This window comes from Diceros bicornis, chromosome 8 (genome assembly GCF_020826845.1).
Source record: "Diceros bicornis minor isolate mBicDic1 chromosome 8, mDicBic1.mat.cur, whole genome shotgun sequence".
Taxonomy (NCBI): domain Eukaryota; kingdom Metazoa; phylum Chordata; class Mammalia; order Perissodactyla; family Rhinocerotidae; genus Diceros; species Diceros bicornis.
In genome coordinates this window covers 72,899,572-72,927,135 of record NC_080747.1, presented here as the reverse complement: position 1 = coordinate 72,927,135, position 27,564 = coordinate 72,899,572, and the positions used below count along the sequence as shown (strand labels likewise).

The window sequence follows — 27,564 nt, the reverse complement described above, 5'->3', positions numbered from 1 at the left end:
ACTTTTCAAAAGTCTGCCTGAGAATTTTGGCACATTGTTGGATATTTTTGGCTGTATCCGAGCTTATTAGGCTTTTGTATGAGAGGCACATATCACATTCTAAACTCTATTACATGTGAGAGATTAAAAAGCTATGTAGAAATTAAAAGTTTCCTTCGGTTTTCTCTGTGCATAGATTCCTGATCGCTAAGTGTAGTGTCACTAATGGTGACCCGGGAAGGTATCTTGTATCAAATTTTATTCAACCAAGAGATTCCTGTTTTTAACAAACTTAAAGAGAAAAATCAAATGGAAGATTCCACTGTGGATAAAAACCCAAACATTATCTTAATTTTGGGCAAGAAAACCCAAAATTGAACCCATTTTATGCACTGAATAAAGCTCATGGTTTTCAGGATGTCTTGAATAAGTTAGTAATTCTTTAACATTAAGAAACAAGTCCAATGCTTAAGGATCAAAGAAAACGCAAAGATACCCCTTTTTTGATGGTCTATCCCAGTCTTGAGGAATTTTTTAATAAAATGTTAGAATTTATTATACCTGTGTGCTTTTGTTCTTGTGTGCAATCTGCCTGAGAACACTTTTCATTCTTTTTCTTTTCAGATGACAGAAACGATGCTCAGGAGAGTGGCTTAAGAGACTTAATAAGAGAACTGCCAGACGCCCACTACTGCCTCCTCAAGTACCTGTGCCAGTTCTTGACAAAAGTAGCCAAGCACCATGTGCAGAATCGCATGAATGTTCACAATCTCGCCACTGTATTCGGGCCAAATTGCTTTCAGTAAGTTAGTGGCGCTTTGCTGTTAATATCATCATGTACCCTGCTTCCTTTCCTAATGCCGGAAATTACTGGGCTATAGAGGAATATTTCAGACTGAACAGTCAATCAGCTGATGTTGGAGAAGTTCCACCTTGCTAGTGGGCATTTTAGCCTTGTTTTTTTGGTCCCAGTTTTGAAGAGGACACATATGCCTTTTGATGAAACCGTAATGTGTGCTATTTCAAACAACCTTATTTAAAATTCTGGGAATAAGTTTTACTTTCATTAAAAAGGTCATTTAAAAAAAATCTAGTCTGAAACATTGATTAGCAGAAAAGGAAGGAGTATGATTTAGTGTGTATTTTTTTTAATAAAGTTCAAATCAATGCTAATAGGTAGAAAATGACAAGCAAGATGTGTCAGTGACAGAAAAATGTAACCTTAGCTACATTTACTTATTTTCTAGGAATAAACTAGGCTAGAAAGAAACTAGTCTCCTTGGTGGGTACTATATCACTAGCCACAAGAACTTTTGTAAAGCTTTATATTTGATTTTCCCTGTTATTCCTTAAAGCTCTTTATTGTTGATATGTGAACCATGATCGTGCAATCCAGGGATCTGGATTTTTTGCTTTTAACTCTCCTATTAATCCTCGCTGATATCAAACACGTTCATTCTAGTTATAAGGAAAGAGAAAAAGAGAACACTCATACTTAAAAGCTCTCAGAAATTCTCAGCAAGTTTTTTTTTTTTTTTAATAGTGGATTAGCTTATCCACTCCATTAATCTACAGACTCATTCAGCTGTCCAGAGCTAGTAACATGCCAGTCCCCCGAATGGCTGTCTAAATATAAACTCTGGCTTAGGTCCTGGTGACTGCAGAGTTCCAGGACATTCACAGCCCACCGTGGAGAGAACTTCTACCTTAAATTATTTCTGTCCCCATTGTAACCTTAGAGGTTTAAATTTTAAATAATGGTATTTCGTAGGATATAGTAGAGTCTCGTGAGTAAATATATAAAATACAGGCTCCACTAATTTCTTGTCTTATTCAGGAGCTCTGTGGAAGTAAAAAGACTGTCTTTGGGGGCCGGCCCGGTGGCGCAAGCGGTTAAGTGCGCGCGCTCCGCTGCGGCGGCCCGGGGTTCGCTGGTTCGGATCCCGGGCGCGCACCGACGCACTGCTTGGTAAGCCATGCTGTGGCGGCGTCCCATATAAAGTGGAGGAAGATGGGCACGGATGTTAGCCCAGGGCCGTCTTCCTCAGCAAAAAAAAAAAGAGGAGGATTGGTGGATGTTAGCTCAGGGCTGATCTCCTCACCAAAAACAAAAAAAAAAAAAAAAAAAAAAAAAAAAAAAAAAAAAAAAAAAAAAAAAAAAAAAAAAAAGACTGTCTTTGTTCTTTTTACTGCTATCTGCAGAGTTAACCTTTGGTGACCTACGTGTAAGAAACAAAGGTAAGAGAGACCCATTCAGTAATTTTGAAACCCTAGGTTCTAGAAGAGGTGAAAATGAATTTGTAAGTAGAATGCTTATTTAATAACACGCAGATCCATACCTCATTGCTGACTTATTGAGCTTGATCTGGCTTTTCTGGTAAACCTGCTTCAATTAGTCAATCAAAGTATCGACTAAATAATGAGTTTTTATTATAGGTTCTACTAATTAGTATAGCTTTTCGAATTTTTTTATTGTGGTAAAATATGCATAACAAAATTGACCATTTTAACCATTTTTAAGTATGCAGTTCAATGGCGTTAAATACACATTCACATTGTTGTGATCTACAAATTGATATGTATTTCTAAACTTACGGATATAGAAGTCGCTACATACTAGGTACTTTTCTCATTGAAATAGAGTATAATACTTAGAGTAGATAGTATTTATTGGGTACTTATTAAGTACTGTACTCTCTCATTTATCTGACTGATTCTAAAGAGGCAGAGGTGGTTTATTTATCCTTGAAGTTGCCCTATCTAGGTCGAGAATAAGTAGATACTTCAACTCCAGTGACCACAGTTAGCCCATAAATGTTATAAAGATGGACGGTGGAAAACTGCCATTCAAGGATTATTCTCTCTCCATGAACCACTAGAAGACAGACAAAGGAAATGCTTTACTTAATAACTAAGGTGAAGACATTGTATGGTCAATAGATGAGGAAGATTTTTTCTAATAAGGGGACATCCTCATGAAATGTCAATTTTTTAAAGGATATAAAACTTTAGATACAAAATGATGCTATGAAATATATAATCATAAAAATGGGAGGAAAATTACCAATAACATGATTGTTTGGTGTTCTGGATGCTAGGCTGCTAGGTAACTTGTAATTACCGGGTTTTTAACATGTACTTTCAGTTACAGGTTTATTGAATTTAGACGATTAGGTAATATTATCATCGTGAAATATTCAAACACTATAGAGGTATATAGAATAAAAATATAAATGTCCTCCATTAGTCCCCCCCATTCCAACCTCTCCTCCCTAGAGATAAAATCAGTAACCTGTAGGTATATTTTCTTTTATACTTCTTTCTGAACACAGCCATAAATCTATTTTTACATATAAATGGGATCATGATGCATATATTGTCAAGCTTGATTGTTTCTATGGTAGCACTGGAGCTTTTCATGTCAGAATATTTATATACTTCATTCTTTTTATCTATTAAATAGTATCAATTTGCCCTAACTTGTTTAACTTGCCCTCTATTGGTGAGCACTGAGGTTGTTGTCAGTTTTTTGATATTAAAACAGAATTGCAGTGATCGTCCTTAGTGTGACTCTTTATGTACATCTGCAACTATTTCTTTAGAATAGATGACCTGGGTGTGGAATTGCTTGGCTGAGGGGTTTACACATTTCAGAATTAATGTGTGGTACCCTTCATAAGGCTGTAACAATTGATGTTTCCCATCAATGTTTAATACCCATTTCCCTGTAACTTTGCTATGCTGAGTATTGTCAAATATTTACATTCTTGTTGATCAAATGGGAAAAAATTATATTCTAATTATTTGTGAAATTAAGTATATTTTTAGATTTTATTGGTAGGGGAGCATTAGTATTTGTGTTTCTCTGTATCTTCTGTTCATGGTTTGTGCTTCTTGTTTTATTTTTTATTTTTGGCTCTTATTGCTCTGTAGGAGTTCTTTAGGTCTTCTTAAAAGTATTTTTTTCTCTTATAAAAATTGCAAAAATTTTCTCCTATTCTGTTGTTTCCCTTTTAGCTTTATTTATGGTCCTTTATTATATATATTTTTTTAAAGATTTTATTTATTTATTTTTTCCCCCCAAAGCCCCAGTAGATAGTTGTGTGTCATAGCTGCACATCCTTCTAGTTGCTGTATGTGGGACGCGGCCTCAGCATGGCCAGAGAAGCAGCGCGTCGGTGCGAGCCCGGGATCCGAACCCGGGTCGCCAGCAGTGGAGCGTGCTCACTTAACCACTAAGCCACGGGGCTGGCCCGGTCCTTTATTATATTTTTAAAATTTAATTAATGTCACTCCTTCCCCTTTTTGTTTATGGGGATTTATATCTTGCTTAATAATATTTCTAAATAATATTTCTTGCTTAATAATAATAATAATATAAAGGTATTACAACACATAATTTCTTGTGTCATATTGATAGCTTATTATGATTAGCTTTTTACTTTAGAATTTACTTTTTTGTATATCGCATATGGATCCAGTTTGATTTTTTCTTCAGATAGATAGCTAATTGTTGCCAAACCATTCATTGAGTAGTATACCTCCTTGCTAATTTACAATGCCAACTCTATCACATAATAACTTCCTGCACATACTCGAATTTGTTTCTGGTTTTTATATGGCTCCTTCTGTCCTCCTCCATTTTCCTATTACATTTTCTCTTGCAGAGAAATTTTGGAGTCTCCATGGTAAGTGATATCTCACTGTACTTTTGATTTGCATTTCCCTGATGACTAATGAGTTGAATATCTTTTCATGTGGTTATCAGGTATTCGTATATCTTTGGAGAAATGTCTGTTCAGACCCTCTGCCCATTTTTTAATTGGATTATTTGTCTTTATTATTGTGTTGTAAGAGTCTTTATATATTTTAGGTATAAGTCCCTTATCAGATATAGAATTTGCAAATATTTTCTCCCTTTATGAGTTGCCTTTTCATTTTGTTGATTTAAGCACAAAAGTTTTTAATTTTGATTAAGTTCAATCTATCTATTCTTTTGTCACTTGTGCTTTTGCTGTTATAGCTAAGAAGGTTTTGCGTAGCCCACAACGATGTTTTCTTCTAAGAGCTTTATAGTTTTAACTCTTCTATGTAAGTCTATGGAGTTTATTTGGAGTTAATTTTTGTGTGGTACAAGGAAGGAGTCCAATTTCATTCCTTTGTGTGTGGATGTGCAGTTGTCCTAGTACCATTTTTGAAAAGACTATTTTTTCCCCATTGAATTGTCTTAGCAGTCTTGTCAAAAATCAATTGACCATAATTGTTAGGTTTTATTTCTGGACTCTGAATTTTATTCCATCGATCTATATATCTATCCTTATGCCAGTACCACACTATTTTGATTCCTGTGGCTTTTTAGTAAGTTTTGAAATCAGGAAGTGTTAGTCTTCCAACTTGGTTCTTTTTCAAGGTTGTTTTAGCTCTTCTAGGTCCCTTGTATTTCCATATGAATTTTAGGATCAGCTTGTAAATTTCTGCAGAAAATCTGGCTGGTATCTTGGTAGGAATTCTGTTGAATCCGTAGATCAGTTTGGGGAGTATTGCCATCTTAACAGTATTAAATCTTCCAGTCCATGAACATGGGATGTTTTTCTGTCTACTTGTATCTTCTTTAATTTCTTTCAACAATGTTTTATAATTTTCAGAGTACAAGTTTCACACTTCTTTTGTTAAATCTATTCTTAATATGTGTTCTTTTGGATGCTATTCTAAATATAATTGTTTTCTTTATTTTTAGATTGTTTATTGCTAGTACTGACAAAGTTTTAATTTGCTTTTATTATGAATGAAGCTGAGCATCTTAAGTTTAAGGAGCATTTGTTTATCTTTCTCTTGATGTGTTTGTTGATGTCTTTTGCCCATCCTCCTATCAGGTCCTCAGGGTTTTTTTTCCTTGTTGAATATTTATTTTAGTTTCTTTTTCCCCTTATAAACACATTTGAAACTCTAATTTTCCTCTCAGTATCATTTTGTCACTCACTTTCAATATTATTGTATTACTTCTTGTCATGGGTTGGATTGTCCAAGATACAAGCCCTGAGACTGAGGTTTCAAGCACAAGTTTTATTGGGTGGTGCTCTTTGGAACCACACCTGGAGGGAATAGAGGGAAGTAGGATTAGGCAGAAGAAGTTGAACTGCCATATAGTTGTAACAAAGGCCTCACTCAGTCCCAGGGTTGCTTAGAAGCTGAGATGGCCTTTCTGAGATATACCAAATTGAGTCAAGGGAGTTGGCCCATTGACCCCATTTCCATCAGTCGTTGGAGGTGAGCTGTGCCCCAGAGGTGGTGTAATCTTAGGGGAGGGACTCAGCTATGAGCCGTAAGCAGGCAACACACTCAGCATCTGGGGTAATGAATACTTCCGGCATGAAGGGGGCATCTAAATAGCACCCCACAGAGTCTACTACATTTTTATAATAATGTTACAATAATGCTTTTATAACGTACTATGGCACGGTAATAAATATTTTTCTATGAAAAATTTAGCAAACTTTGGACTGTAAGCTGTATATGTTATATATGATTTTTCTAAGGAAATTCCTAATATCCTAGTTTCTAAGGCAAGTAAAAATCCTTCTGAAGAATGTTATTCTTAGAGATCAGCAGGAGTTACTTTCTCCAAGTTTTGATAGTTATTAAAATGGGTACTGGATTTTCAGTGGTTTGGATAGTGTGATATAATAAAAGAAAGTTAATATAGCCCTTGTTCTACCACTTGGTAGGTTTGATCGTCTGCATTATTTATTTTTCTGTTACATTTTATGTAAAACAGGACCTACAGAGTTTGCTTTGAAGCTTAATCAAGACCATAAGAGAAAGTCCTGGTGCATAGTACACAATTGGTAGAGTGGCGTTGGAATACATGTTCATTTAACTGAACACACTGAAAATTGCGTTAAGGGAAAGATCAGGTTCTATAGATTCTGCCCATGCCACTTAATGAACTGGGCTCCTTAGAAACATGAGATGGGAGACATGACTTTCTTCTTACCTCAGTTGTCTTAGGTTTCAGTTTATTCTTACATATAGTACAGGCTTCTTACAGTATTGAGTATATATTTTAATATTTAAAGAAAAAATTTTCCTTGTCCAATTAAACTTCTAAATACAAACCAACTTCTTCAGCTTAGTGCTTGTATCAGACACAAATCTCCCAGACCAATCTGCCACCAGGGATTGACCTTTCATCTGCCTTGGGAATGCTGGTTCCTTCTCCTTGGCTGCTGCCTTGCGGCTGGATCATCCAGCCACCTGCCTAGAGTTTCTGGCTTCCTCCATCACTTTTGGACCCTGTACTAGGATCTGAATTCCTGATGGACTGCCAGAGCGGCTGGATAAGGCAACCTGGAAGTCTAGATCAGTTAAATCCCTCTGAGTGAACCTTGGCAATGGGAAACAGGAGTCAGAAAGAAACTGGTAGATCCCTGATCTCCCTACTGATCTCCCCTGGTAGGCAGATCCCTTCTGTCTCCCTCCCATGGAGTACTCCATCCCGTGGCTTCTCCTTGCAGCCCATCTGGTGGATTCCATACTGCCAAGCAAAGCATCTGTCAAACAAACTGTTGTATGTCTTTGGGATTCTTTGTGCAATGGCTTTGTACACCTTGTTTCACGTCCCCTCTTGCCTCCTTTCTTCACCCATGTTGCCCTGTACCCTGTTCCAAAACAGTGTACCAACATCCTCATCTTTGGCTCACTTGCTGTTTTCTTGAGAATCTGCTCTAAGGCACCATGCACCTAACGATACAGCAGACTGTTCCAATACAAGAAGAAAACCTATTTTCTTGAGATAAGATGAGAGTACTTCGAGAATTTAAAAGGGTAATATTTGCTATGCGTGATTTTTTTTTCACATGCTGACTTGGGAACTAATTTCCTCATAAACAGCAATTCCACTGTAAATGCTATACTTCTCCAATATTATTATATGACTCCTTTGAATTTGAAGTTTCCTTGGACAAGAAAGTGTTCAAAGCTGAGAATAATATTAGAAAAACCCAAATATTTATGTTTAGTGTTATTTAGAATTAATTTAAAAATCTATTTGTTAAATGACGTTGATGAAGAGACCAGACTCCCTAATGCCCTTTAGCTGAGATTTTTTTTGGGCGGGTATTGTTTGTTAATATTCTTGACACTACATTAAATCCATTGTGCACACTTACTTTCCATCATGTAATAACACCAATAACGTCAAAATTTAATCTCCAATAATTAAAACAAATCTGCTAATTGCTACTGATGAGTAAGCCATTTTGGTCAAATTCAGCTTTATTTCTTTGCTTCCTTTGCCTTTTGTCCATAGATCTGTAAGTTAATCCTATCCCTTGAAACAAGTGTTTCAATGCTAATCAATAAGGTAATTAGTAATATTATAGATATTTCTGAAGCTTAAAGAGATAAAACAATTTTAGATTTTGAATAAGGCCTTCCACATATGCTTCTATCCAAGATGTTACATTTTTGCTTAATGGCAGCATTAAAAAGGTTTTAAAGCTGCTATTGGGCTCCTTCCAATCTTGCAGAAAAATGACATAGTAAGTTAATGGTACCAAATTACTAACCGGTAACCTGTAGTTGCATTATCTTTGTGTGTATGAGTGAGTAATTAGGTATCTGGAAGACGTCAGTAAATATTAGATGAGATCAGCTAAATTTGTAGACACAAACAGGATGTGTAACCAGATAAGCCTATAATGTTGCCTCATCTTATCTGCTGACTGCTACTAAGCAGCTTTGTTTGGTTTACAGCCCAAATGTTACTTTTGGAAAATTGGTAATTTGGATTGAAAAGTGTAGATAGTTGAAATTTTTTAAAATTAAGCCCAAGCTCTAGTCTCACATAGGCATAGATTTATAACCTGTTAGCATATCTATTTGTAAAATGCAAGCTGTTCATTTAATTTTTTAGCGCAATTGTATTTATTATTGTCATCCTCCATAAACATGTTTTTGGCATATGAAAGAACGGGTGATTGGAAAGTTTGGCTTTTCTCTGCTGAAACCTGTACCAGCCTTTCCAGTGGTTACTGCATTGCCTGTACTTCTGTGTTATCAATCCCACGGTCACTTGTAACCGTGATAATTGACTTTCCAGTTTCCTTTTTAAAACTTTTTTATTTTTTGTGGAGCCCGTGTCCCGAAGCTTGATGATAGAACCAGGGGGCTAGAAGCCGCTGGCACCAAAGGCGTGACGCCGAGGGGGCCAGAGCCCTTTCCCTCTGCCGCGCTACATTACAGGGACCGGGACCACACGCCCGATCTCCACTGGGAAAAGGAGGGTGCCTTTTTTTCCAAAATGGGTATAAGTTTACTTTTTATTACAAAAGTAATATGTTCGTTGTAAAACAAAACTTTTTTTCAATCCAAAAAAGCAAGAGTATAAAGATGAAAAATGAAAACCATCCATATAATTCTACCCAGACTCAGTCACTGTTCACACTTTGGCTTATGTGCTTCCATATTCTTGTCTCTGCATACTCAAGTATATATTTGTATTTGTGTTTGATTAAAGAAGGGATAATAAAATAATCCTGCTTTATAACCTTTGTTTAAAAACTTAGGTCATCTATTATGGCATTTTTCCATGCTTATAAATATAATTTTACATCGTCATTTCTAATGACAGCATAGCATTCTGATCTTTTGATCAATATCCTTTATTTAAGCCATCCCTATAAATGGCATTTCATGGTTCCTTTTTCTTGGCAATAATAATAGGTAATATTTAGTGAGGGCTTACTAAGTTCCTGGCAGTATTCTAGGTACTTTTCATTTATTCGCTTATTTTATCCTTAAAGCCCTATGAGGCAGGTACTATTATTATCTCTACTTTATACATGAAGAAACTGAAGCACAGGCAGTTGAATTGCTCAAGGTCACACGGCTAGGAAGAGGGTAACGTCAGGATTCTGAATCCAGACAGCCTGGCTCCTCAGCTCCAAGCTCTTAATCACCACTCTGTCACTGTTTCCCCTATAAACAACATTGCAGTGACTGTTCTTGAACATACATTTTTTTCACACTTTACTAATTATTTTCTTTGGATGTACTTTTAGAAGTAGACTTGCCTCGTCGAAGAATATTCGTGTCATTAAATTTTGTCTTCATTGAAAGTTTGTCCCAGTTCATGCTGTGAACAGCAATCTATCACGGTGTCCCGTTTCCCACACCTTCTCCAATACTGATGTTATCATTCTTTTTCATATTTGCCAATGTAATAAGTGAATATTAGTTTTTAAAAAATTTTTGCTTATTATTGTGAGGTTTAACGTATTTAAAAGCCTTTTTTTCCCCGCATAGTTTTTCTTTTGTAAATTGCCTTTTTATTCTTTTTCATTTTTTTCTGTTGGTGCTCTTTTTTTTTTGTAATTGATTTGTAAAAGTTCCTTTTGTAATACAACTATTAATCTATTATATATTGGAAATATTTCTTGCAGCTTATAATTTAAATTTGAACCTCATAATTCTTTTTGCTACGAAAAAGTTTAAAGATGTTACTAATCCTATAAATCAATTTGTGTTGTTTGGGTTTGATATTATCCTTAAAGGGCCTTCTACTTCAAGGTTATAAGAATATTTACTTATATTGTCTCAATATTTTTACAGTTTCATATTTTAATATTTAAATTTTGAATATATGGACATTATTTTAGAAAAGGTATGACAGAAATCTAAAAGTTATTGAATACTCTATTACATTTCATCTTAGCATATAGATAATTTTTTAGATACTGAATCCTAGTGAAATTTACTTTGGAATAAGGTATGATTTAAGGATGTGGTTTTTCACTGAAATAATTAGCCTGCTAACCAAACAACATCTAGAGAGTAATTTATACCTTGCTAAGTGATTTGAAATGTCACTTTTATCATTATATCAAATTCTTAAATATATTTTGGGCTTCTCTGGGCTCTCTTCTACTACCCTAATCTGTCTGCTTCTCTGATGCTAGTACCATACTGTTCATATTTTAATGTCACAAGTGGTATTCTTCCACTTAATTCTTCCTTTTCAGGATTGTCCTGAATAGTTTTGTGCATATGTTCTCCCAGAAGAACTTCAGAATATTTTTCTAGATTTAAAAATTTCCATTGAGTGTTTAGGTTTATCAGGTATAGTTGAGATATTTAATATTGAGTCATTCACTTAATAAAATAACATACCCCCCCATTTAGTCCACTTTTTACTTATGTATTTTTGTTTCCTAAAATTGTAGAAGCTTGAGGAAAAAAAGTAAAATTGTGAACTATACAGTGAAAATCATCCACTACTCCTATTACTTAGAAATAATAACTTTAAATTTTTTTATCTGTTTCCTTCAAGCTTCTTTCCCATGTATATATTCTTTTTTAAAATTTTATCAATGTTATGGTTTATATACCTTTTTAACTCTGCTTTTTTACAAAACATTAAATTATAAATGTTTTCCATGTCATAAATCCTTTGTTTACATCATTTTTATTTGCCCAGAGTCAAGACTTTTTATACAGAAGATGACAGACTTGTATATATTAAAATCTGTGTATACAAAAAGTATATTCTTGAATTATCTGTTTCTCATGGTGAATCCATAAGCATAGTTGGTACTCTCATACTTTTATGGATTAAAAACTGAAGTGTACAGAGGGTCAGTTTTTAGGATTACAGAGCTAAAAGAACTGAGAGCATTTATTTTTGTCTGTTCCAATTGAAACTCTGAAGTAGGCAAGAAAATAATCAATTGCTTTTGAGAGAGAAAAAAACCAGATTGGTGCAGAAAGATTTCTACATTATCATTGTCCCTTGGATTTATTATCAGATGGATAGAAGTATTAGGTTGAACCATATAAAACTGCCATTTTTCTAGTTCAAAATGACTAAATATTGCAATTTCATATAATTCAATCTAATAGTAAGCTCATCTTTTATTCCCATTATTATCAGCTAAGAACATGAGTTTGAATCACATAAGAAATTAAATACAGATATTGAAGATGATATTACAAATTCTCCATTAGATGTCCACTTATTTTTTCCAGGAATCATGATGGTTTATAATTTTATATGAACCATGCATGCTGTTCCTCCCTGTATTCTGCGTGAAGGGTAAAGTAAACTTTACTACTCTGGTTAGTGGTAATAATGATGCTTCAAGCCTTGGATTTTCAAGGAAAAATAATCAGAAAGGATGCTTTTGACCTTGGTCTCACTCAAGAGGTGGCAGTAGATCTGCAAGTGGTTGCCCAGCAAATCAATTGCTTGTTTGTAATATATGAGATTAGCAACCAATAGTATTGAAAAATATATGGTGTAATTTACATTTTTTCTTATGTAATAAGAAAATAAATATTTTCTTAAAAATAAAAATAACAAATATTTACTTTGTTATATTGCAGTGGGCAGTGATTTTTTTTTTTCCCCCCTAGTAATCTTGAGTCAGTGCATGTTAGGTCAATGCTGATGTGAGGAAGGATGAAGTAGATGGTTTGCGGGTCTTTTACCCCATCAGTGTGATGCAATGTTTCTAAAATGTGTGAACTCTTCTCTGAAGAGTTCTCTCAGAATCTCTCAAGAATAGCCAGGCTTAGTGGCTGAACGTTGCTGACTAGGGCCGGAGTCGAAGATTTCTTATACTTTTAAAAATAATCCCTGGAGTTCTTCAATCTCTGTGGGAATGCAGTGATTAAGCAATAACATCTGCCTGGCAGTTAATGATCACCTGGAGAAATATATGGTCCAACTTAAGTTCACGGTCTTTTCAAGTCAGTCAGTTATTTATTAAAGAGAAATGCCCAGCCAGAAGACATCAACACTACTCTGCTAAATACTACTTTAAAGGATGAAATTGCATGTTTCCCTTCAAACATACTTTCAAAGGACTTCTGCACTCATGATCTTGTTTATTCCTTATATCAATCTCGGGAAGAGAGCAGGCCAGATGATTTTATTTTACAAAGGCTGACGTGAGGCTCCGTGGGGTGGCTGGTGGGTGGGTTGTCAAGTTACATAAGTAGTAAGCAGGACGACTAAGAATAGGATGTCTTCTGATTCCTGGGCTGCTGTGTTTTCCACAAGAGCATATATTTTCTGAAGATAATACTATGGATGTTGTTATTTGCTGCACCATACTTTATCTCACCAGTTGTGGGGTATTTGTGGGATTAATGACCTTCACTGTAGCGCCTGCCTTGATGTGTGTAGTCAGTTTTTAAGTACAACTCTGAAAAACTGAAGACAGCATTTTAAATGAATACTCTCGCTTTGAGGGGAAAAAAGCAAATGCAGATTCTGACAATTCTGCTTTTCTCATTTTTCATGCCTCTCACAGAAAATTCAAGTGAAAGCAAAATCAGTTTACTCATGGAGTGTGGTTGCTATCTGTAAGACTTCAAAATGAAAACTAGTGCCATATGTCTTGTTCAAGCACAATCTGGAAAATAGCTATTGACCTTTTAAACTCTTTGCCTCATCATCCAGTGATGACAAACAGCAAATTTAGGCATACATGAAAATAAAAAAACCAAATATATGTATATTGAGGCATTTTTCTTAGCCACTGACAAAATCCAGTGGCAAATTTATATTCTCAACATTCTGTGTGGGAGTGTGTATGTACACTTATATAATAATCTCCAGAATTATTATCTAACACCCCCATCTCTGCCTTCTACAAATATAGTTGTCTTTTATTTTCTTTCATGAGGTTACTATAGAGACTCAGTCTTAAAGGAGCAAGAATTCTACTTCCTCCTCTGTTATTAACCAGCTTTACGACTTAAGCAAGTCACTTAATTTTTCTAATCCTCTACTTGCTACTAGGTATATGAATTTCTTTTCAGCATTAAGATTTTATTATGTGATTTTAGTTTTCTATAATTTTTATGTGATAAACTTATTAATTTACCAAATATTTTTCGAACACATTTTATATGCCAGCAGGCAGTGTGCCAGATGTTGGCCAAACATGGTTCAAGCCCTCAGGGAGCTCATACACTATGGGAAAAAGGAGAGCTTCCTTAAATAATTGCTGAATTACAGTTGTGATACATGTTGCAATGGGGTTTATAACAGAGATCCTGATCATGTGAATATATGAGTGTGGATGCCAGAGAAGTGGCTTGTAGTTCATTCAAACTTAGCTGACTTAAGAGTATGCTCTCTTCTTTAATGCACTCCGCATCCCCCAACTTCTCTTCATCTCTTCTTTGGCTGGTCTTGATAACTTCTGAATTGGTTTTCCTTTTTGCTGTCACCCACTTCAATCCAAATCCATGCTGTTGCTAGAATTACCTGTTTAAAACATAAGTCAGATCGTATCTCTCTTGCTTGCAAGACCTCCATTCAAGGATATGTCTTTTCTCTACCATGACATTCAAAGCCTTTAATGATGTGGTCCAGGGCCAGCCCCGTGGCTTAGCGGTTAAGTGTGCACACTCCGCTACAGGCGGCCCGGGTTCGGATCCCGGGCACGCACCGACGCACCGCTTCTCTGGCCATGCTGAGGCCACGTCCCACATACAGCAACTAGAAGGATGTGCAACTATGACATACAACTATCTACTGGGGCTTTGGGGGGGGGGGGAAGGAGGAGGATTGGCAATAGATGTTAGCTCAGAGCCGGTCTTCCTCAGCAAAAAAAAAAAAAGAGGAGGATTAGCATGCATGTTAGCTCAGGGCTGATCTTCCTCACAAAAAAAAAAAAAAAAGATTTGGTCCATAATTTCTTGTGTAGCCTCATCTCTACTTCCCAAGAGCTATCCATCAGGGATGTAAAGATAGGCAACTATAATTAGATTAGAGGAAAACCTTGGGGTTGAGGTAGAGTTTGGAAGTCATTCATTCTAATTTACTCCTTGAAGACAAAATGGACAAACTCTCCAGAAACAGTGGTATCCTGGGGAATGTTGTAGCCAAGTGATTGGAAAAGACAATTGGAGAGATCAGAGGAATATAAGCTAGTGTAGCATCACCAAAGCCAAAGAAAATGGAATTTCAAGGAAGGGTGAACTATAGAGAGGGATCAAGGAAAAAGACAACTTGAGAAAATTATCCTGGACTTGGAGATGTAGAGTCACTAGAATCAATAATTGCAGACACATAATGACACTTGATACTGTTTCCAAAAGAACAATCTTCTGAATAACACTCATTAAGAAAATATTATGAGAAGCATAATGTTACATGAGGAAAAAAATCTACCTCTGGGATTAGAAAAGATGCTTATGTTTTTAGAATTATTCATTTAAGATGTATTAATATAAATTGTGGCTGACTAAATTTTTAGGCTTAAAGTTCTCAACTTTTTACCATTATATAAAGTATTTGTTAAATTTGTCATGCTGCCTCTAAGTTTTCCATGAGAACAAAAGGGGGGAAGAAATGAAGGTAGGTTTGTTTTCTGGTGTAGATTCCCAAAATAGAATGTAAATGAATGAGGATTTAATTTTTTATGAGTTCTATAGAATCTGTGATTGAGTAACGTGTTTGCTATGTACATAATTGGTTGGAATATTTTTGTGTTAGATTGGGCTCAAGTCGAAGGTTAAATCACTTTGGTTTTTAACGATTTAACTATTACAACTAGAAATAAGAGAGCCCATTCATGATTAAAGACTAATAGAATATTTAAAGGCAAACTGGTCATATGGTATCTTGTTCTCCTTGATGTTGCTAATAAGCAAAAATTTATCCCTCTTAATCAGGCTAGAGGATTACCTTGAAGGGTCATGGGTACAATTTTGTGATAAATCAAGATGTAATAAGACTTATGGTTCAGGTTTTATATAACTGTTTGTTTGTTTGGTTTTCTTTTTAGTGAGGAAGATTGGCCCTGAGCTAACATCTGTTGCCAATCCTCCTCCTTTTGCTTGAGGATGATTGGCCCTGAGCTAACATCTCTGCCTGTCTTCCTCTATTTTGTATGTGGGTTGCTGCCATAGCATGGCTTGATGAGTGGTGTGTGTGGGTCTGCACCCAGGATCCGAACCTGTGAACCCTCGGCTGCTGAAGCAGAGCGCGTGAACTTAACCACTATACCACTGAGCCAGCCCCCAGGTTTTATATAATTTTATGTGGAAAGACAGTATAGCCAGACTCTCTCAGTTTAAATACTCCATTATTTTTTAAGAGTTTAAACTTGGCTCTACTTTCTAAGGATTTGGGGCAAGTTATTTAACCTCTTATTTCTTTATGAAATAACCTCTTATTTCTTTATGAAATATTATTAGCTTTCATATATAGTGGTTCTTAATATATGTGAACATACAGGTATATAAGTGTGTATATGAATATATATTTATATAATATATGTGAACATATATGTATATAAGTGTATATATGAATATATATATAATATATGTGAAGCTTAGAATAGTTCCTGGAACCTACTAATATTACATATTATTATAGTTTAGTGATTTTCTAGACAAGCTGCTTCTCTTTGGTTTGTAAATTTACCCATCATGGGACTTCAGGTCAGTGACAGTATTACAACAGCAAATTTGTCCTTAACATAGGAAATAAATCTGTGTTTTGGAAGAGAGAGAGAAGTCCAAGGACATGTATATGTTTAGGCACTATTATTTCCTAGATATATTTATGATATTTATTTCTAATATAAAATAATGTAATTTCCATGAGCATGGATTAATCTGAGGGATTAATAATTCTTGTAGATGTACTTTTAAACATAGATGGCAAATATTCCTTGCATTTATTTCAATGTATTGCTTTTCTAGACCTATTTTGTTTTCATCTTCCCAAAGACCTTCCCAGGTCTTAAACTCTCTTGCTTTTGGCAGCCCCATGCCATGTTATATCAAACCCATGTTAAAATGCACTCACAACCCATACTAATTATAATTTAAGAATTGACTTCTGTTGAGCTGTAATTTAATAATTGGTATTATATTTTAGACATTTAAATATTTACCAATTTTAATTTTGCATTGTTTGGGGCTTTTTTTCGTTGTTTTAGTACTTTGGAATCCTGAGATCTCAAACATTTTCATTGTCTCATGAAAACTCATAAACCCTAGGCTCTTTTTAATGGATAAAATGGCCCTATTCCAAATATAATTACCTTAGAGAAACCAAGGTGGCTCATTTCAATAGTAGTTCATCTTCAGCTCTGCCCTGATTTCACCCTTTCTTTATGGTATGGGTACATATCCTAGTTCTCTTTCTCTCGAAACAGCTTTGCCCAAAGAAATGAAAGGCAGCAATAGTACTTTCCTTATTAGGAGAGTTCATGAGCACCTCGAGATGTGGCAGAGTTACACTAAGTTAGGTGAAGGTACTGATAATCTTGGATGTGCAAAGCTTGGTACACAATGTTTAGCCTGAGTTTTGTACTATACCATACAATCTGGATGACAGGAAAATTGGGCAGACTGGGAGTTTAAAGACTGGCATGTATTTTGGGTTTAATGTTAATTAATGTTATCAGTTCCACTCAATAACATAAACCTACACATAAAACTAAAACCTACACATTTGTTTTAGTAGATGGTGTTGGAAAACTGGCTTTTTACATGGAGAAAAAAATTAAACAGGATACCTAACTAGCATCACGTCCAAAGGTGGACTCTGGATGAATTAAAGGTCTAAATGTGAAAGATAAAATTAATAGAAATACAGGAGAATATTGTTATCTAGGGGAGAGGAAGAGCTTCTTAAATAAAATCCCATATGGAGAACATGTCATATAGAGAAAACCAAAAAACGATTAATTTTATTATACCAAAATTAAAGATTTTTGTCAATGGATGACAAATGACAGGGTCAGAGAAGATATTTGCAATATTTAAAACCAGCAAAGGATTTATATCTAGAATATACAAGAAACTGCTGAATTGTAAAGAAAACTTAACAAAGGATAGTGCATAGATAGTTCATACAAGAGAAAACCAAAATATGAAGAGATGTTCAAACTCATTAATAATCGGGATTTTTTTTTAAGAGCTATCACTTTACATCCTTGAGACTGGCCAAAATTAGAAAAATGCATAATGCCAAGTGAAGGTGGTGATATAGGGATATTAAAAACAAAACAAAACATAAGCCTACACATAAAATGAGCTGTGTTTCTGTATCCATGGACTTTTAGTTTCTTAATAGTCCTTCCCTTAAGTAAGCATAAAATATGGCTTCAAAATTTGATTGAAAAATACGCTATTGAAACTCCCTCAAAGTTGGAAGCAAAATAATATTACTGATGGAGCTCTGGTGGTTAGGAGTGTTGTATTCCAGTCCTTGCTTTATCACAGCATGGCTAATTCCTTTAGGCAGTTCACTGTCTCTTCTGCTCTCCTCAGATATAAAAGGGGAAGTTGGAATATATTATTTCAAAAGTACCTTACAACTCTAAAATTCTAGTAATTGTAACAAACTTTTCTTAATCTTCATTCAGCAAATATTTGAGGGCCTGCTCTGTGGCAGGCACTGTTTTATGGCTGAGGATGGGGTGATATAATAGCAGGGGCCTGGATGACCACTTTTGATTATGTCAGGGATGGCCTTTCTGTAGAGGTGACATTTACATTGAGATCTGAAGTACAAGAAGTCAGCCAAGCAAAGAACAGAAGCATGAGCAGTTAGAAAAGAACATAGACTCTGGCTCCAGACTGACTGGATTCAGGTCGAAGCTCTGCCATTTACTAACTGTATGTCCTAAGACAGTTTCCTTAACCTTTCTGAGTCTGTTTTCTCATCTGTAAAATGGGCTTAATACTAGTATTTACTTTGTAGAGATGGGAGGCTTCAGTGAGTTAAGACATGTAAAGTGCTTGTACATAGTAAGCACTCAGTTAAGTGTTACCTCTTATTTTTTTTTAACCAAGTAGAGGAAACACCTGGTACAAAAGCTCAAAGACGAGGATAAGCTTGGTATGTTCCACAAATAAAGAATAGGTCTGTGTTTCTGGAAAATGGTAGGAAATGATGATGTAAGGGGAGGCTGGGCCAGATTGTGTAGAGCTTTATTGCTTAGAGTGAAGAGCTTAGACCTAGTTCTCAGCATGGTGGGAAGTAGTTGGAACGTTTTAAGCAGGGGAGTGACGTTGTCTGATTCACATTTTTAATAGATCACAATTGGTTGCGGTGGCAGATGTGTGGAGGGCAGTAGACTGGTTATTGGGGCGGTCCTGGTGAGGGGGATGATGCTGTGATCTAGGGTAATAGTCACAGGTGGAGTACTGCACAGACTTGGAAGTGTTTTGAGCACCTGAAATCATGTGGAAGAGATCCCTGGGGGGAGAGAGTGAAATGGGATAAAGAAGAAGGTCCAGGCCCCAAATCTCTAACACTAGCCCTGCCCTTTTTCTCTTGTTCTACTATGTGCTTTGTGGTCACTTTTTTTTTGTGAGGCAGATCAGCCCTGAGCTAACATCTGCCAATCTTCCTTTTTTTTTTTTTTTGCTGAGGAAGACTGGCCCTGGGCTAACATCCGTGCCCATCTTCCTCTACTTTATATGGGTCGCCGCCACAGCGTGGCTTGACAAGCGGTGCATCGGTGCACACCGGGGATCGGAACCGGCGAAACCCCGGGCTGCCGCAGCTGAGCGCACGCACTTAACCGCTTGCATCACTGGGCCGGCCCCACTTCGTGGTCGCTTTTATTTGTCCACAAATCTGACTTGTCCCCCTCACCCTCCGTCCCTGCCTCCCATCGACCCTCCTATTTCTGCCGTTCTCCTGTTTAGGCAGAATTGACGCCTTCCTTTCTCAGTGATTCTCATAATAAAAATCAGTGTCTGGTTCTGTTGACTATTCCGTTATAATGTCTTTCAAATTCTGAATCTTCTTTTAAGGTTTTCCTCCCATCATCCTACTCCAGACATTTGTCCTCTTCTTTGAATTATTACAATAACCTGCCAATCGAAGTCTCTCCCTTAAGACTCTTCCCTCTCTGATCCATAATAATATGTGAAATAGTACTTTGCATTTGTGTAGCACATTCTAATTTTAAAAGTGCTTTCATATCTATTTAATTTGATTTTCATAAAAAACTTGACTTCCCGTCCTCTGATGAGGAAAGTGTGGCAGTGAAGGGCTATGACTTGCCCAAATCATACAGCTAGTAAGTGGTTGAGCAGAGGTCTGGCCCAGGGCCTTTGATTTCACATCCAGCGCTCCTTCTGTTATGTTGCAACCACTTCTGTCTTCTCCAACACCACTCTTAATCCACCTAAAATGCAGTCTTTGTCCTGTCACTTCTCTACTCAAAGCCTGATGCTGCCTAGGAAAAAATTTGACTCTGGCAGCCAAAGCTTTTCCCAGACAGACTTGGTTTCCACTTACGTCCCTCTGTTCCTGCCTTGAACACTCTGCTCAATGTAAACTATCCCATTATGTTCCCACTTACATGCACTGTTCACTCCTTTATTCCAGTTGGGGGTGCCCTTATTTTCCCATCCCTGCCTTCTGCCTGAACCTTCCTATGAGCCTATCTGGAAGCCAGGTTGTTTCCCAGCATCCTCTAGGAAGCCTCTCCTACCCATGAGCTCTCCATCCTGTTTTAGACAACAATCGAGGGCCTGGAATTAAGGCCTGGGGTGGAATTCCATCGTGGCCACTTAAAAACTATGCCACTTGGATGAGTCATTTAACTTTTCTGATCCACAATCTTCTGTATTTAACATAGAAATTATGAAGATTACAGCAGAGACTTGTCATAAGGATAAAATCTAATGAGCTAATGTGGAAAGAATGTCTTTAATGTTAGTTACTATTGTCACTAATAACTTATAACATTCAATTATATGACATCCTTGGAACATCTTTTATATTGATGACATTATTATTTAATTTCCTCACATTTCCATATCCCCTTAGTTAAAATATATGCTCCTTTGATGAAAGAGGCTGGTTGTACTGCTTTATGTGACCCAAAAAGTCCTTAACAGTGTTATAGGGATTTCTGTTGAATGAATAAATAAAAGTTTGAGGATGCAGAGCTAAAATAAGTGCCACTTGATTCTTTGGGAAAAAACTTAAGGCAATTATTTAGCTCATATATCCTGGAGTTTAAATACCCATTATACTGGATAAGGTGAAAAGTTCAGGAACATGAAGAAAGAAATATGAAAAAATTTTAAAAAGTGGGAGAAAAGGGGTCACAGATGGATAAAAACCTCCAAAATACTTTTGGAAGTTGTCAGTGATTCCCTTGCCATTAAGAAAGAACAGTGTATATCGTCTTGTGCCTGTAGGGCAGAAGAAAAGATTGAGCAAGACTGCCAAGGGTTCTAAACTCAAAACAAAATGTTTCATTGTGGAGTGAGTAATTACTGTATCCCCACTTCATCAAAACTTAAGTCTAGGTCAGGGCCAAGAGAAGTCTAGGTCAGGGCCAAGAGGACATTTGAAAGCCTTTTTCAGAGACTCAATTTTACCTTACTCCCCATCCAAGTATTTTTATACTTGCTCTTTTGGGAAGCAATGGTTGCCGGCATCCCACTCCCTCCATTGTTGAGAACATAAGTGATACAAAGTTGAAACTTTAGAGAGGCGTGTTCTGTTTTTCTCCTGAGCAAACAGGAGAAAAAGAATTTCCTAACCAGAGGATGACCTTTGTTTGCAAGTGGGTGATGTGGCCAAGAGTTGAATGCAATTTTAATAACTGGGGTATTTGGGGCCCTGATGCTGGTGCTTGATATCAGAGATAATGCAAATAGTCAGTTTTTATTATCTGCCCTTCTTGGCCGTTGGACCCAGACAGCCTCCCACCTTGAGTCAACAAACCTTTAGTCAATAAGCATGGGCATTATGGCAGGTCTCCTGTGGAAAGGAATAAACAGGAAAAGTTTGTATGCAGTGGACTGTAATTGTGGAGAGCAAACACACCACCGTGGCCTCTGTCACTCAGCCAGTCCCCTCCCTGTAGCAGTACTAGGCACTGTTTAGGGATGTGATACTGGAAAAAACATGCATAAAACTCCTGGTGACAACCAAGTGTCAACTGATTTATGGTCTCCAAAAGAATTTCCCTTCTCTTCCTCCCCCGTTACCCATCCCGTGCCCACAGTGGGAATAACTGGTTGTTGATCAGAGTTTTTTCCCTAAAATTATGATCATATAATGCTTGTCCCACTGATTTTTCTTCCCATTGTTCTTTGCCATATTGTAAGTCAGATGGAAATAGCTCTTATTTCTGTGATGAGCAAAGATAAGACACACCACTTAGGCATCATCCCACAGAGGGCTTGCACTGTAAATTAAAATAAATATGAAGACCCTGACAATAGTCGTTGCTGATCTTCTAGGATAGTTAAAATGTTGAACATGGAACTCACTAATAAAAGTTCTAATAAAAGAATTTGGTATATTATGTCTAAACTGGAGATATCACATATGAAATACTGGTGGTATTAGGGAAAGCTCTCGTAAAAAAAGAGTCACATAAGGATACAATTTGGGAAAGGAATGAGATTGTTGATTCACTGATTTTTTTTTTTTTTTATTGAGCTCATCCTATGTCACGGGCACCGTACTGTGCACCAGATATACAGTGATGAACCAGAGAGACATGCTCCTTGCCCTCAGTAAATTTACGTTTTTGTGGAAGGAGACAGACAAAAACACTATATAAATAAATAACAATAATAATAATCACAGCTAGCGCTTGGTGTTTATTAGGTATGAGGCACTGTTCTAAACAAGTTACATATATTAACTCAACCAACAACCTTATAAATTAGGTAATGTTATCCCAAATTTACAAATGAAGAAATAGACACATGTAGATTAAGTAATTGATACACAATGTCATGTAGCTTGTAACATAAAGAGCCAAGATTTGAACTTGGATACAGGCGTCTTGAATTCTTGACTTATACACTGTAATTACAAAACATAACAAGGGCCCTGGAGTGAAAAACAAGGTGCTTTTAGGGAATACTAAAGAGAAAGGATGATAATTTTTTAGCAGGTTAAATGTTTCAATTCTGCTTGACTGGCTGGAGTATTTTTTTGGCATATATTTGAGCTACGCTAGTGGTGCTTAATTGAATATAACATTTCTGATTATAAGAATTTTTTTTCCTTGTAGTTCATTGGAAGAAGCACTAATGTGATTCCTTTTAACCTAGAATAACAGAATGGACTAAAAATAATATTGTCATGGACTGTCAGGGATTCAACTTTAGTTGAACCTACATCCTAGAATTAATAAAGTGGATAATAAATGAGATGAAAAAATACAATAGTTATCTGTTGGCCATATTTAGGTATAGCCTAGCCTCTCGGCAGAAGGATTAACCATGGTACCCTTAATACTGTAATTCCTTGACTGTAGCAGGTAAAAGGCCAGAGGGAGAGGGGATAGGTGAACACTTCATTTTTGCTTTGTTTCATTCTGGTGCCAATGCCTAGCCTAGCACACAATGGCCAACACATAGTAGGCCCTCAATGTGTATTTGTGGAATGAATGAATGAATACAAGGGATAAATTTTGTTTCTAATACTCCAGAAAAAAGACAGAGGGATATAGCCCACTAGAGTCTAATGTTTAATTATTTGGGGAAAAGCAATTACCCAGAATTAATCTGTACTCTATTAATAGTCTATTTAATTACAATTTAATAAATAGAAGTTCACTTTGGAAACCATGTTAATAGTCAAAAAGTACATAAGAGGTCTTCAAACTGTTCCTCAGAAAATTAAAAGGAGAACTACTGTATGATCCAGCAATCCCACTTCTGGTATTTATCCAAAAGAATTGAAAGCAAGGTCTCAAAGAGATATTTGCACACTCGTGTTTATATCATTATTCATCGTAGCCAAGAGATGGAAACAACCCATGTCTCCTTCCATGGATGACTAAACAAAATGGGGTATATACATACAAGGGAATATTATTCAGCTTTAAAAAGGAAGGAAATCCTGTCACAAGCTACAACATGGATGAACCTGGAGGACATTGTGCTAAGTGAAATAAGCTGACTGCAAAAAGAGAAATACTGTATGATTCCATTTATATGAGATATCTATTCAAATTCATAGAAACAAATTCATAGAAAATGAAAGGTAGAATGTGTGGTTGCCAGGAACCGGGAGGTGAGGGAAAAGGAAAGTTGTTTAATGGCTATAGAATTTACGTTTTGTAAGATGAAAATGTTCTGGAGAACTGCTTAACAACAATGTGAAGATACTTAACAGTATTGAACACTACACTTAAAAATGGTTAAGATGGTAAATTTTATGTTACATGTTTTTTTAAGACAATTTTTTCAAAAAGTCTTTACATAACATAGTTTTGCCTGTATTCAGCTTCCTTTTCTGTGTTTTAGGTAGTCACAAAATTTGAACATTTTTTCCTTCCTTCATAATGTTCTGAGTGAATTGCTGTTTACTTTCCATTCTGCCCCATTGTCAGGCGTTTATAATGTAGAGAGGAGCGTTTCATTTAATTGAGAGAGAAATTTACTGTATATTTTTGATAGAGGAACATTCTGGGGTTAGAAGCACTGTGTGCACAGGAAGCAAACCCAGAGTCTACTTTGGATCACCTTGTAGTTCATGAATAATCAGCAGGTGTCTTTCCTTTCTCTGTTTCTTCCTCTTTGAAAGGCACTGTTTTCCCCCCTGATGGTCAGGAATGACCTAATGCTCATCGCATAGGACAGAAAGCCTGCAACTCCTCCAACTGTAGCATTTGTTGTGTGAGGCAAACCCTTGTATTGCCTGTTCAATTATAAAAGGAAAGATGACATAAAAGATATAGACTTGTCTGTGATTGTTTTCCCATTATGTCGGAAGAGGCAGTGAGAAAACTAATACCAACATGCAAATACATCTTTGTGGCTATTCTGTTAAATACTTCATCTTGTAAAGAATAGAGTGTATGTTAATTTCGTGATTCGCTATGCCTACTAGTTGATGCTCTCTGTAAAAGAGATTCTAGAAAAATGTAGTTGTAATAACTATGTTACCCAATCTTTAAGTCCTGTATCAAATACTACCTCCTTTAGGAGGTCTTTCCTAGTAATAATACTTTTTAATAGACACACAACCCCCCCAAAACAACCCCCCCAGTCCAAACACGATTCCTGACTCTCGTGACCTATCTTGCACTAGTTTGTACCTTGCTTATGGAAATATTCTGTTAATGATGATATTTATTTCATTTTCTTACCCCTCACCCCATAACATAAGCTCCTTTAGGGCAAGGGCTATCCTGCCCTTAGTCCTCCTGTTGTCTGAAGCACCTCCCGCCAGCAAAAGAAAACAAGTGCTTGGTAAATATTTGTTGATCAAACTGTTTACATATTCATTAAATTAACTGTTCTGGTTGTTCCCAGTCATATGAAAGATATGCTAATCCACTCTATCACTGTTTCCTGTTGCCCAACCAAGGTAAACAGATTGCTGCTACTTTAATTACTTGTTGACTGTTCAGGAAGTTTTTGTTTGTGTTGAATGGAAGTCAGACCTGTTGAGTTCTCTGGCACATGGGAAGTTGTTTATAGCTTCTGTGTTTTGTTGGTGCTATTGTTCAATGGGACCTGCCTGAGGAACATACTGTACACCAAACAGTTTACACTAAGCGTTCATTTATTCATTGGCTCACCCGTCAGATGACTCATTGATCGCTTGTACCTGCTAATGTGAATGTCTGCAAGCTTGAAATACCCTTAATGTTAGTGTATTTTGTTTCAAATGATATAGGTGTCCTATCATATTATTTATAAGTTTTAGCGCCAATTTATATAACAGATTGGTCCCTCAAACATATAAACAAGGAGCTATGTAATATAATTATGTTTTTAAAAAAACTTTTGAAGGGAGACCCTGGTCGTCTTATTGTTCTAGGGAAATTTGCAACCATTCTATAGAGGTAGAAAGAATACACTCACTCATCAGCATTACTTCTTCCAAAGAGACCTATTTTTTTAAGGTTAAACATACTATAATGAAATTTTGGTATAAGGTTAATTTTCAATTACCAGGGAACTGATTTTTATTTAGTTGATCTAAGAGTATACATGTCAAATATCTTCCAAAAGAGTCACATATAGGAATGCCACTTATTACTTACAAGTAGAAGAGGCTTTCTTTATCATTCACATAGTATATTTTTGTTTACTTTTTCATAAAAATTATTTATGTAAAGTACACAGTTTGATATTTAGTAATGCCTCTTTTACTAATGAAAATTGTTTTGCTAGAGGTAACACGGAGGTGAAATTATTATCTCATTCTTACTGAAAACATTTCAAATGAAACCGTTAGAGTATTAGTAATCTTTCTTTGGGTAGCCAGCTGTTGCTGTAGAACAAGGGAACATCTTATTACAAGTTGTTTGTTTGGTCTGGGTGAGGTAATGATAATGTAATCAGATTGTTAAGCTTCACAGAAGCATATACTCTCATCACTTTAAAATTTTTTTAAGTAGCGTTATTAGTTTCATTAAAATGGTACTTGCCTCCTAGTAAGTAACTAAAATAATACCAAAAAGGACAAAAAGAAGGGAAAATTACCCAATGACCTATTGCTACTCACACTTTTCTGAACATTCTTTTAGAAATCTCTAAACAGAAATTTAAATGCATTTTTACATAGAAGAAATATTCACACTTGCTATTCTATTAGTAACTTTATCATTTAAATAATATGCCATAAACATCTTTCTATGTCGGCAAACATTAATCTGTACACCACTGTTGTAATAGTCATTATAGTATTCCTTTATGTTTTATAATTTACTTGATTCCCTCTCAATGAACATATATGTTGTTTTCAATTTTGGAGTTTTAGCCACTCACATTTCAGTGGCCGGAGAGGTCCAGAAAGGTTGACGGTTACTCTGAGTGAATGGTGCATATCCCATAAATATTTCACGGGCTTCTAGTTATGTCATGATATTAAAGTCTACACAACCATGACTATTTCATGGTTGACACACGCACGCAGCAGCTCCTTGGGGGCACACACAGTAACCCCTTGCTCTCACCACGCTGGAGCCTCCCTCCAGCAGCCCACTCCTTGCTCAGGTTACAGTTAAACTCCCTGATCTGGGGAACTCGGATTTCCAGTGTTTTTCCTACGTGCTTTCTTTCCCCTCTGGATAATTGTGCAAATGCTGAACTCTTCCTCTTACCCTTCCATTTTTCACAGGCCATGAATTCATTTGTTCTCCCGTAGAGAGTCCTTTATTATACAAATGATTGTTCAAAATCTTCCTTAATCTCTTTCATCCTTTCCTCCTCTCTTCTGACTCTTATCTAGTTACCTGTTTCCCTGCCCCTCCTCTTTCACTTTCCCTCTCCCCCCTCCACTTTCCGTGGCTTGATAAAACCATCTACTGAATATAAGAGAACAAGAATCCATAAGTTCCGAAGTGCAATTAAACGGCATTAAAATAAAAAGCTATTTTTACAGCCCTTCAAATGGACAGAATCTGAAATGTTTCCATTGAATTAGTCCTTCAAGTATCTGTATATGAGATACATTCAATATTCGGTATATCATATATTTGTTTATTCATATGTTCTCCCCTTCCTCCTCCCCGCACCACTAAAAGGTAAGTTCCACGAAGGCGGGAATTTGTTTTGGTGTGTCCCTGTTCTTGGCAAATGTAGGTACTATTTGTTAAATGAATG

At 36.2% G+C, this 27,564-nt stretch overlaps 1 protein-coding gene and 1 non-coding gene across 5 annotated transcripts in view; one reads left to right on the top strand and one right to left on the bottom strand.

Moving 5' to 3' along the window:
- FAM13A (family with sequence similarity 13 member A) overlaps window positions 1-27,564 on the top strand; it is a 317,773-nt gene that overhangs the window by 60,998 nt on the left and 229,211 nt on the right. For all 4 annotated transcript variants that reach the window (XM_058547500.1, XM_058547499.1, XM_058547501.1 and 1 more), the window contains exon 4: window positions 604-781. In XM_058547500.1, coding sequence (XP_058403483.1) covers window positions 604-781 — 178 coding nt within the window. The remainder of the gene's footprint in view (window positions 1-603; window positions 782-27,564) is intronic.
- LOC131409875 (small nucleolar RNA SNORA57) lies at window positions 9,115-9,263 on the bottom strand. The gene has a single exon (XR_009221062.1). It is a non-coding gene; the product is annotated as a small nucleolar RNA SNORA57 (small nucleolar RNA).